Below are 12,314 nucleotides of genomic sequence, written 5' to 3'. Positions count from 1 at the left end.
TTCAGCTGCTCTGTCGTGGAAAAAGATGTAATCAAACTTGCTATTGTACTCATTCATCTGAGATGTGCCTGTGTATCGCAGCAGAAAATTTAAGTACTTAGTTCAAAAATTATATACATTTCTTCAGTGATTTTACTGAAGGAACCACTAGTGTGCACTGTGGTATAAGAAATATTTGCCAATCACATAAGCTGTGAACTTAATTTACAAAAATCAAAACCTTAAATATGATTAAAAACAGCATCAGCTCCTTTTTAATTAGTTTTGCTTGTATCTTTACTAATTTTAATAATAACTATAAAGTCTAATCTACATTTTAAGTCATAATGTTAATATTTACACCCACCAAAATTCATCCTAAAATAAAACGACGCCTGAAATGCAACACCCATCATCTACATTGAAACCATTTTATGATGTGCTAACTCCTATTAAAGATTTTGTTTAATAAAATAGGTTTTAGAGCACAGTTGCTTAAACTATAAATAAAAGGAACTGCATTTGCTTAAACCCACTAATAATGCGCTTTAAAGCCACCGGCTACTTATTTATGTGATTAAGGTGTCAGTATTTTATTACAACATCGGAGGAAAAAGTCATTCCATTCAGTGACTGTTTGCCCTAGTAAATGAAATAAACTTCTGCCGCTGTATTCTTTGTCATACCTCCAATTTTCCTTGGGACTTGCAAACATTCTGCAGTTACATCAGTTTAAATTGTTTATTGATTCCAATAGATTGTATAAACACTTTGGAAGTATAGCTCAGTGACCTAGAAAAAGCCAGATCAATCAGAGAACTTCTTGTGATTAATTTTACAGAGACGATGCCGAGTACCGTCAACAAAAACAAAACTGTTTTCCCTAGTAATGTGACTAAAGGCATTCATTTCCCTTTATGAGATACAGATTTTTTTTAAGTCATGTAAACAGATGACATCTACCTTTGTGCGAAATAGGAATCAAGTGCAGTCTTGATCTTATACTACAAATGAATGTAATTTTCATACACCCATCACGATAAAACAGTCCATTAGAAATTCAAACAGAAGCGCTCCCTCTTTCTCTCCATGTACTCTAAGCAGCAGCTTACAGAGTTTGAGAGTTGTAATAAATAGATATTTTCAAATGTCAGACAACCCAATCACTCACTTGCACATAGCAAAAAATGCTAATATCACATATCAGCATGAAATCCTAATACATCTTCTATCAGCAGAGCTAATGCAAAAGCTTACTGCTGAACGTTTGCAACTACTCATATGACCACTTCCCCTCCCATCACGCCTCGCACAACTGTGGGCAACTGTGTGCATGTAGCATCCATGAAGAATTTATCAGCTTCAAAAGACAGAGCCTTCATGCTGAGCAAAAACTACATACAAGGACAGACTATCACAGGACAAAAATCAATAGAGTCCTGTAGTACCAGATTCACAACTGGAAAGCATGCTACTGTTGCAAGACAAGAAGAAGAAAAAAAAAGAAATGTATTTTTAGACGAATATAGCCAGAGAAGCAGCTAAAAGAATCTTTGAGAACTTTCCCACATAACAGGAGAGATCTTCAAGAAAACACGGATCCTAAAACGGCAAGAACTTGGAGACTTTGCATCTGTGCAGGCATCTGTGCAATGCTTATGATAGTCAAGGGAAGTAATGTTATTCCCATTTAAAGGATATGAAGTGATGATTTGCCAAGAATAAGCTGTCATCATTATCTATTGCCTACAAAGAAGCATGCTGGAAAGGTTAGTCTATTCTTAAGAGTTTCACTAAACAGCAAGTAAGTGGCATGGATTTTTTTGACAACAGTGATGGCAATGGAAGCCTTATTGTTGATACGGCCATGCCACCGTCAGGGTGCTTTATAAGATATATTAGTATTTCAGTCCTGTATTCAAATCAGGCATGTTTGTATAAACCCAGTTTAACTGGTATAATTACATCCATACCTAGTATGGTGACCTTTTAATTATGTTTGAATGGTTTAAAGCCGCAAAACTAAAGTAGAGACAGGGCCTAAGGGTTATAGCATGACAGTCAAAAACATAAAGCAGAATTGGGCCAGCAGGAGCGCCCCAAATTCCCACCCTCCCAAATGCCTAATTCCATAATTAGAAGATAACGATTCTTTGTTCTTTCTGAACACCCTCAGTTCCTCTCCGTCACCAGTAACCATTTCTAGAGCAGGGCTATGAAGCACAGGATGGCTGGTTCCAAAGCAGCACCTGCTCAGAGAGACTGAACTCCAGATTACAAGTAGGGGTTCACCGTACATGTATATGGTAGGCGATAGATAATGAGGACAGCTTATTCTTGGCAAGTTATTACTTCCCATCCCCCTGCTTGAATGAACCCTGAATATGCTGGCACAGAAACATCCCATTGTTTATAACCTAACCTATCCATTTTGACAGCCTCTGAGCTAAGGCAGCTAATGCTGGGGCATTTCTCTCCAAAGGGCGCACACTGCCTGAACTCAGCAGATTTTGTTTCATTTGAGGAGAAACCAATGGCTCCCGATATCCAACATGTTCACGTTCACCTTCCCAGCACACATGTGGGGCCTTCAGAAAAGGGTGATTAGAGATAGCAGCTTACTGAGATGAAATATCATATATACATTTATTGTGAATTTGGGGAGAGGCTTATGTACCCACTGGTCTGTGTGAAATGCAGTAAAAGATGGCTGATGATCAATCCCAGTGACTCTCTTGGCCAAAGGAAATGATGCAAAAAAGAGAGTGAAATTCACTGGGAAGTGATGTAGACAGCACAAACACCCTCCTACCACAACCAGCTCAAGTCCCCAAAATCAGGAAGATCCTAAATGGGAGGACACAAGTTTGCAAGGCCTTTTACAAATGATTTCACCTGGGAACAGACAAAGACAGAACTCCTTTTTACAGGGACACAGTAAGAAGACACAGCAGAAAGGTAAACCTCTGCAGTTGCCAAGGACAATTTTGATAAAATCAGAGACAGGAAAATGCCCTTCCCCAAAGCATAAAAGACACTTATCTATATAAAGCAGATGCTTTTGCTCTTGCTTCACAAAACTAGCATTTCAAAGTCATAGTCTAAAATTGGTCCATCTTCTTGGACAAAATCCAAAGTGTTCTAAACTACTGAAAATAACTGGAATTGCACGTGAAACTGCCTCCCATGGAAAAAAAATAAATACAAAACAAACAAAAAAAAAATCAGAGCAAAGCCCACACAGCTTCATGTATTGGCATTTTACTTCTGAGTGGAAGTCTCTCTGCGTTTCACCTTTTTTAGATTACAGGACTACCAAACTGCAAGTTTTACCATATGATTGGAAAATAGCAAATGCAATGCCACAATTTAAGAAATAAGAGGGGTGGGGGGATGGAGAAAAGAGATCCAGACACCTAGCCTGATCTCAATAGTATGTAAGGCTTTCAAAAATATTTCTAAGTGAAGTATAACTAAAGAGATGGAGGTATTGAGTATGCAGAACAGGATAAAATGCAACATGGAGTTACCAAGGGTAGATAATTGTGCCAGACTTGCATGACAGCTGATTTTCTACACAAATGATGTATGATAGCTGATTTTCTCAGCCACCTGCACTTCAGCAAATCAGTTGGTACAAGCTGATACTAATATAGGAAGTTATTAGTTAAACTGGAAAAGTTGGGAACCAGTAGAGAAAATGTAAGGCAGGTAAGAAAGTGACTAAAGGAGAGATGGCATCAGGTGGTTTTGAAAAGGGAAGTATTGAGATGGAGGGAACTTCACTAGTAGACTTCCACAAGGGCCAGTCTTGGAGCCAATCTTAAATAAGTTTGTTAATCACCCTGGTACAAGTCGTAGGAATTAATGACATTCAATGATGATAAAAAAAGTTATGTAGAAGACTAGGACAGCAGACAGAAAATGCAAGATGATCTTGGGAACTGGAGAAATGCAAATGGCATGAAATTCAATTATACAACATAAGAGACCACACACCTTGTGTCCTAAAAAGCTTCTGCTACAAGGTAGGAGGTTACCAGTTGGGAACTACAGAAGGAGAAGAGTTGGGTTCACCAGTAGATTGCAAGAAGGGCTATGACACCAATAGGATACAGCAAAGAAAAAGGCAAATGTAATCTTAGGATACATCAAGCAAGGCGTTTTGAATAGCAATTAGGAAGTATTAACACCACTGTAAAAACACTGATGAGACCTTATCTGGAGCACTGCATACAGTTCTGGTTCCCCCATGTTCAAGGGAGATGAACTCAACTTGGAACAGGTGCACAAAAAAGTCTACTAGCTAGGGTGCTCAAAGGAATGGGGGGCCTCTCAAGAAGGAGCTGGGTTTGTTTAGTGCTAAGGAGCTGCATCTGTTTGATCTAGAAAATGGAAAGCTGAGAGAGGATGTGATTCCTGCCATCAACTACAGGGAATACAAAACTAAAATATAAAATATAACTAAGGGGAAAAAAAAAAAAACCTATTCAAGCTAAGAGAAGGTTGGCACCAGGACCAATGGGTACAAATTGGCAATGAGTACGTTTAGGCTGGGAGTAAGAAGCAGGTTCCTAACAATCAGAGCAGTGAGGTTCTGGAAGAGCCTTCTGATAAATATTTAGGAGAAACTACACACCTGGCTACTTTTAAAGATGGAGTGCAAAGAGTTTATGAAAGGGATAACATGACATAGGGCCTGCCACAGGAGGCAACTGGACTCCGTTACCCAGGAGGATCCCTGCAGCTCTGTATTCCCCAAAACTCTTGCCCTAGAAACCTAGTAGCATCAAACTGAAGGCCATAAGATCCCAATGTATTCTTCTACTGGGACAAGATATCTCAACTCAAGCAGAACCAGACTAGCTTTCAACAACCTTGAAATCTAAAACCTGGGGAAAATACACGAAGCCAAGAGTAAAACTCACATTAATACAAGTGGGACCAGGATTGGACCCTGACCTGACAGTGGTGACACAGGTTTAACTGAACACCCAGCTCTAGGCAGACAAACTCTTCTCGTAGTTTGAGGATGAGAGCCAACAGAAGGAAGGAGCAAGACCAACCCAAATCTCCCCTATACTCTTAGACTTGAATAATTAACTAAAAATTGTTTTCACATCTGTTAAGTGCAGAAGAGAAACATCTACCTGATCTCTTGGTTACACTCCTCCTCGATGCCTCCTCATCCCCAAAGACAGATTAGTCTTCCTATACAGGTTTCCCTGGCTTTATGCGAGTTCTGTATGTGTGAATTTGCTCTTATGCCATGACCCTTTTTATACCAAAAATTCTTTATATGCAAGGTAAATTCACACTTATGCGATTGGTGTTGTGGAAACCCAGTCAGCTGCTTTGTGCAGTACGCTGTGGGAGTGACAAGCACTGAAACAGAGTCTCCTGTGTGGATCTGTTCTCCTTGCTTGTTTTCTGCAACACATGTTTCTGTAGTTGCCATCCCCATTATGATAGTGCCCTGTGCTTGTGTGTACTGTCTGCTGTTGGAGAGTACCAAAATTGTCTTGTAAAAGTGGTAGAAATGGGTCTGGGGGTCAGTACAGTGGCGGTCTTGGAACATAACCCTGTTTGTTACATTGTAAAGTGGATTTCCTTTATGCAAATTTGAGTTATGCGCCATTTTCCAGGAACGCATGTACAGCATAAAGCAAGGGAAACGTGTACAACAGAAGAGGCCAGTATTTACCAGCTTTGCAGACTTTTGAACCTGCAGAGAAAGTAGTTTCCTGGGTTCCACCCAGAGAACTTTTTTCTTTAGATGGTGGAACCCATTTCAGTGTTTTAGTATTGGGTACCTTTAAAAGATGGTGATTTCAGCTTGATATCTTGCATCAAGGTTGATTTATATGATGCCCTTCCTAACAAAGGCTCAGGGAAGCTTTATAGCAAGAGAAACAAAACAATTTTAAAGGGCAACTATAATAAATAAAAGCAGAGAACTCAGCCTAATTTTGGTTGCTAAATGCCTGTCCAAACAGAAAGGGCCTGCAGTGCTTCTGAAAGATGCCCGGGCTTGGGCCCTGACAGGGATCAAGAAGGATGTGAGAAAGGCTTAAGATGGCAAATAACTCACAACTCAGGATAGCTTTTTAGGAGATCACCCAGGTTTGTGTGCTGTAGGAGACTCCTGCAGAAGCAAATTCTAACAAAGCACTTTGACCTTTTAGAGGGTGCTCTGTAGGCAAACAACCTTCCCCTAAAACAAAAATGGAAATTAGCTACAAACACTGACAACTTTTGAAACTGGGTCTTGTCCAGGAAAGCAGACCAGTCTGTGGCTTGGAGATTCCCCTAAGTGAATTAAACGCTCAGAACACACACACCCCAAAAGTAAAAAACTTAATAAAAATAATGAAGCAAACTCTTTTATTGGGCTTAACGATATGATTCACTTATGCCAACATAATAGTAAAAGGTTGTAAACAGAACAGTAAATGGGTTGTTCTATGACCTCTTTGGTGAGCAGGCAGAGAAGACCTGAGACTATTAAAAAGGGCCAAGAAGGTCACAAAGGGAATTCTGCAACAACCCATAACTTTCATATAATGTTGAAAGGCCCTGCAGTTGAAGAGCTAAGCATGCAACTCCTATGGTATGGCTCTGGGGAAACAAAACTGTGAAGATGGACACTCACTTCACAACTATAAAGAAAAAAAAATCTTGTTATTCTAAGTTGATGAGCACTGGGAGAGCCTGGAAACTCCTTACAGTTGACGTGATGCAAAACAGACTGGAGACCAGGACAATCAAACCCCCATGATTAAGCCCTACGTACTCATCTATACATACAAATGTCTTGATGTGCTTTCAGCAGTACTGACTTCAGACCAAACACAAAGCCCCTCTGCTTTCTTTTTTGAGACTTATGCTTTTTGCAAAGGGTTGCGTTTTTAAAATGTGAACATTAAAAAAAAACAAACCTTGATTATCAAAATAGAACAACTGTGTTTAATGACAGCATTATGGATACCCTTTTCAATGAGGAGAAAACACACCATTTGACAAGACTGCAAAAAACTGCTTGGATTATGGTTTGGTAAAATGAAACACAAATTTTACAAAGAACAGGTAGAGATGAGTAATACATCACTCCATATCACTTGCTGACATGGTATATGAGACCCTAGCAGCAGCACTATTCTACGCTCCATACACTTAAAATATACTTAAAAAATGCCAGTTTGTTGTGTTTATTGTTTTTCTCTGCCCCAGTAAGAAGACCAGCACAAAAGAAAGAGGGTAAAATAATAGTTCCCTTTAAATCACATGCATGATTTACTCTAATAGACAAACAAGGGGCAAAGATAGAGAAAAATCCTTTCCCTCTGTAACACATGCTAATCTTTGTTAGTTAATCGTAAGTATTATATGTCCAAAAAGTGGGTACAAATTTTCCAGGACAGGGTGATCATATAGGAATATTAACTTGAATTTTCACAGGTATTGTACTGAAAATTCAGTACATGTGTGATCCACCTCAAAATATTTTTTTTAAAGAAAGCTAAAAAAATCCAATTTCTGATGCTAAAGAGTTCTAATTTGCATCAGATCACATCTACAGTGCAAATGGAAGTCCATTTACAGAACAAATACCAGTAGATATATCTGTGCCAGTTTTTACCTGTCTCACTTGGGTATGACTAGCTTTCAAGAGGTAGTAGATTCATAGATGTTAGGGTCCGAAGGGACCTCAATAGATCATTGAGTCCAAACCCCTGCATAGGCAGGAAAGAGTGCTGGGTTCAGATGACCCCAGCCAGATGCCTATCCAACCTCCTCTTGAAGACCCCCAGGGCAAGGGAGAGCACCACCTCCCTTGGGAGCCCATACCAGATTTTGGCCACCCTCACCGTGAAGAAGGTCTTCCTAATGTCCAGTCTAAATCTGCTCTCTGCTAGCTTATGCTATTATTTCTAGTAACCCCCAGGGGCGCCTTGGTGAGTAGAGCCTCACCAATTCCCTTCTGCGCCCCCATGATGAATTTATAGGCAACCACAAGGTCGCCTCTCCACCTTCTCTTGCAGAGGCTGAAGAGGTCCAGGTGCCTTAGTCTCTCCTCATAGGGCTTGGCCTGCAAGCCCTTAACCATATGAGTGGCCCTTTTCTGGACCCTCTCCAGGTTATCCACATCCCTCTTAAAGTGTGGTGCCCAAAACTGGACACAGTACTCCAACTGTGGTCTGACCAGCACCCGATAGAGGGGAAGTATCACCTCCTTAGTTCTGTTTGTCATGCATCTGCTGATGCACGATCAAGTGGCGTTAGCTTTGCTGATGAGTAAAGTGGCGTTAGTGGTACAGCTTTTGCTATAGGCAAGGCACCTGAAGAAATACATAGTATTATTTGTGGGCATGAACAGTCCATGCTGAAGTCTGGGACATACCACCACTTTTCTTACTGGTGCCCGAGCTAGTCTGATGAAAGGCCATATGCACTGCAATTATACCTCTAACTGCAACGCAGGTATAGATAAATTGACAGATATTTTAGTCTTTAGTGGATGACCATATCCCAAGACACTAGCCAACTCACTGAAGTATTGTCACAGGTATTCAGCACCAAAACCATTGGACTAATGTCAATTATCTGAAATATTCACATCACTAGAAGTTTTGTATTGCAATGAGCTGGAACTCCAATCACTTGGGTTTCTACTCATGAACTCAAAAGGAGATGGACAGCACAAGTTTAAGAAATGTAACCCTCCATGACAGTTTAAATGGCCATGCAACATGACAGGGAATCCATTTCAGGCTCCAAACAATCAACCTTTACTGCTATTTTTAATGATCAGTTACTCTAAAACATCAGAAAGCAAGAGTGAAAGCGAACCATTACCTTTCCGTAAGAGAAGACCGGTTTAGCACAGAACTTAAGGAATGTTTCTGCAATGAGGAGGGTGCGGAACGTATTAAGGAACTAGTCAAATGAAACTGCCTAGCTGTACCCGATGTCAGGTGCTCATCACAGCTGTCAGAAAAGCCATCAAGGTCTTTCCCATGAGAAGACCTTACCTGTCAATGAGGAAAAAAAAAAACGGAGAATAATTCTGAATGGTATATAGGAAGCCAACTGTTTTAGCTACATCTTTACATAAACTACTAGGGGACTATTTCTACTTTTTCTGAATGCAGAAAAAATTAAAGGCCGTTATTTTTCGGAAGAATACAAAGTTGCCGGTTCTGTCACCCATATGCAATACACAAGACACTTAGAACCAGATGTTTCTGTATCATATTTACCTGAATCCAAGACCACTTCAAATTTAAGATGATCCCCAATAATTACATTCTAGACATGAAATATTTATGATTTTCCAAGCACAGAATCTAATTTTTGGAGGGTTGTCTTAAATTCATCCTCCCCACCACTACAACAGGACAGGGAGCAGCAGGGGGCAGGCAGTGTGGGAATCAAATGGCCTGATTTTGCTCTTGCCATCTGTGCCTGCCCCCAGCCCACCTCTTGTCCCCTTTGCTGCCTGCCCTTCTCCACCTAATGCCTGCACACCCTCTACCTACCCCCGCCCCCATGGTACCCTGCACCAGCCCCCACTACCACTTGCTCCACCATGGTTCCTGTACCCACACCCTGCAACTTGCCCCACTACCACGTGCCCCCCCCATGCATGCACCTGTCCCACCACCTGCCCCCTCCCATTTCCTCTCTTCTTGTTCCTCTCCCCCCACCACCTCTGACTTGGCTTTGGCTGCGGCCTTGCTCCAGGCCAGGGTATGGAGCACAAGCTGCCTCTGGCTCTGCGTGACCATGTGGCAGCAGTTGCAGTGGCAACAACTCCAGCCCCAGCCCTAGTCCCGGTCCCACCCTATAGACAGGACGAGAGCTGCAACTGCAGCTGCACAAGGCTTGAAGGCAGCATGTCCTCTGTGCCCGAAACTGGAGTGGGGCTCCAGCTGGAGCCACAGATGAGATAGAAAGGTAAGAGGCGGCAGCTGGGGTGTATGCAGAGGGAGCAGAGGCTGCAAGATTTTGGGGGTAAGAGCTGCAGTTCTAACTTCAATCCTAAGCCACGAGTTGGAGCCACAGCTGTAACCACCCCCACTCAACGTTTGCTCAAATCCAAGAGGAGGGGCTTCTTCCCTTCCCATATTGGATTGGGGTGTCGGAGAGAGAATCTAATTTTGGATTCAAGTAAATATGCTACATGACAATGGAAGCAGCAGCATCCATCATGACTAAAGGTTGCCAGGTATTTTCCACGCTAACCCCAGTCTTCAGTCACAACTTCAACATTTTCACCTTTCCTAGAGTTGGTGTCTGAAGGCGATGCTTTACCTTTTAGTCTTAACAGATAAACTCCAGCCAAAACACGAGGATGTGTGGGAGGTGACAAGCAAGCGACAATCTTCCCAATGTTACAAACATTTTCATGCATTTTTTGGAACAGCTGTGGGGCTGAAACTAATTAAAGGCAGATATATGAAATAGTTCTCGCAGAAAGACGTGACTTGGACGTTTCTACTGAAAAATGCAACCTTGGAGATCTCTGGGAAGACAGTGTTCTTTCGTTGAGCTATGACCCTTTAAAATAAAAAAATCCTGAACACATGCAGAGTATCTTGCATGTGGTCCCTTCCCCTGACCGGGCCTGCCTCTCAGCTTCTAAGGAAATCTACACCTGCATAGCTGAGTGGAGTGACCAGCTATGCTGCCAATTAAAAAAAACACACACATACATCTACATCTACATCTCCAAAGGGGTTAGGAAAGTGGCTGTGTCCGTTAAGGTTCTGGAAGGGATCCCCTTTTGATGAACCCTTGGTGTTCCTCTATCTCTAACCAACATCAGATGACTTCTTTTCTCATTAGACCAAATTTTAGACTGCACTATGATGTCTACATACTTCTCTGGTGCTGTGTGGGGAAACCTCCAGCTAAGCAAAGCTTTCAGAACAGGTCTAGGCCAAATATGTGGAGAAAGATAATGACAGACAATTTCTAACAGCTTCTTTGCTCAGGAAATGGGTCTCAGCATCATCTTACATTTGGTATATCCACTTCTACAGTCACAGATCAAAACTGGATCTGTTCTTACACATTCCAACAAAGCAAACAAAACCAGGATAGCCTTACTCATGTATAACCCTCATTAAAACATCACACAGCTGGTCTTTTAAAACTGCATCTAACCTCTAGGAGCAACATGTTTGTTTTTCGTTTACCAGTACCCACATATAGGAACTATTTCAAAGAATTCCCCAGGCTAGACAAGAAATTCCCTAGGATTATCTTTTACCCCATCACGTAGGTTTTAGATCAATTGCTGCTTAAGTTGAATGTTCCTATCATTCTACACTGGGTGGGATCCTAAGGAACTGAGCAGTGAACTGCCTGGAGTTAGTCAGTAGAAAACACTACGGAGAGGGCTGTGTCTTAAATCCCACCCAGCTCTGGGACTTGGGCACCTCACTCAAGGTTGCATGATGGAGCTGCTATCCGCTGAGACCCATGGTTATCTCCGGAGGTCAGGCACCCACTAGTTCTTTCCAAGAACTGAGTACGGACCACTTTTCATGGAGGAAAAACCTACCTTTTATGCAGTAGCCCAGTGACGAGAATGCATACTCAGGAGGTGAAAGAATTTTTCTAACTACTTGAGTTGGTTTAATAAAAGACTTCATAGATTTCATAGACATTAGGGCTGGAAGGGACCTCGGAAGATCATTGAGTCCAGCCCCCCGCCCAAAAGGCAGGAAGTCAGCTGGGGTCACAGGATTCCAGCAAGATAAGCATCCAATTTGCTCTTGAAGGTGTTCAATGTAGGTGCTTGAACCACCTCCAATGGCAGGCTGTTCCAGACCTTGGGGGCTCAGACAGTGACGAAATTCTTATGTCCAGCCTGAAACGGTCTCACAGTAGTTTATGACCGTTATATCAGACTTCCCCAAAGAACCTTGTCTGCCTATATCCAGGAAGTGAGTGACTATAGTTCAATGTCCTCCTCAGCCTGACCCCATCTCCCACTACCCAGGAGAGAGCCCTCCCTACCAACCAATATACCAGGTGTTCTCTTCCTTTCCCATTGAAACCGAGCCACTGTAAAAAATAATTTAACATTTACTGGATTGAAAAGGAAAATGACTCTATTGCTTTGTGACTAATGCACTCCAACCCCTAGGTTCCCAACTCTGCTTCAAGGATTGCACCTGGCACCAAAAGCTAATCCAAATAAAGTTTTGACGGGCTCCAGCAATGTGCCTGGCACCCCTTTATGGCTGGGTCTAAAAAAGCAGTCCTTATGTTCCCCATAACATTTTCTATCTGCATAGCTCAGAGACTCACCCATCTTAAGGGTA

The 12,314-nt window shown here is 41.9% G+C and overlaps 1 protein-coding gene across 7 annotated transcripts in view; it reads right to left on the bottom strand.

Annotated features, from left to right (window-relative positions):
* The window catches only part of SPATA6 (spermatogenesis associated 6), a 70,372-nt gene that overhangs the window by 14,256 nt on the left and 43,802 nt on the right, over nt 1–12,314 (bottom strand). For all 7 annotated transcript variants that reach the window (XM_019501339.1, XM_019501337.1, XM_019501336.1 and 4 more), the window contains one exon: nt 8,836–9,011. In XM_019501339.1, the coding sequence (XP_019356884.1) occupies nt 8,836–9,011 (176 nt within the window). The remainder of the gene's footprint in view (nt 1–8,835; nt 9,012–12,314) is intronic.

This window comes from Gavialis gangeticus, unplaced genomic scaffold (assembly GCF_001723915.1).
Source record: "Gavialis gangeticus isolate Ggan-Ray unplaced genomic scaffold, GavGan_comp1, whole genome shotgun sequence".
Lineage (NCBI taxonomy): Eukaryota > Metazoa > Chordata > Crocodylia > Gavialidae > Gavialis > Gavialis gangeticus.
This window is presented reverse-complemented; position numbering and strand designations above follow the sequence as displayed.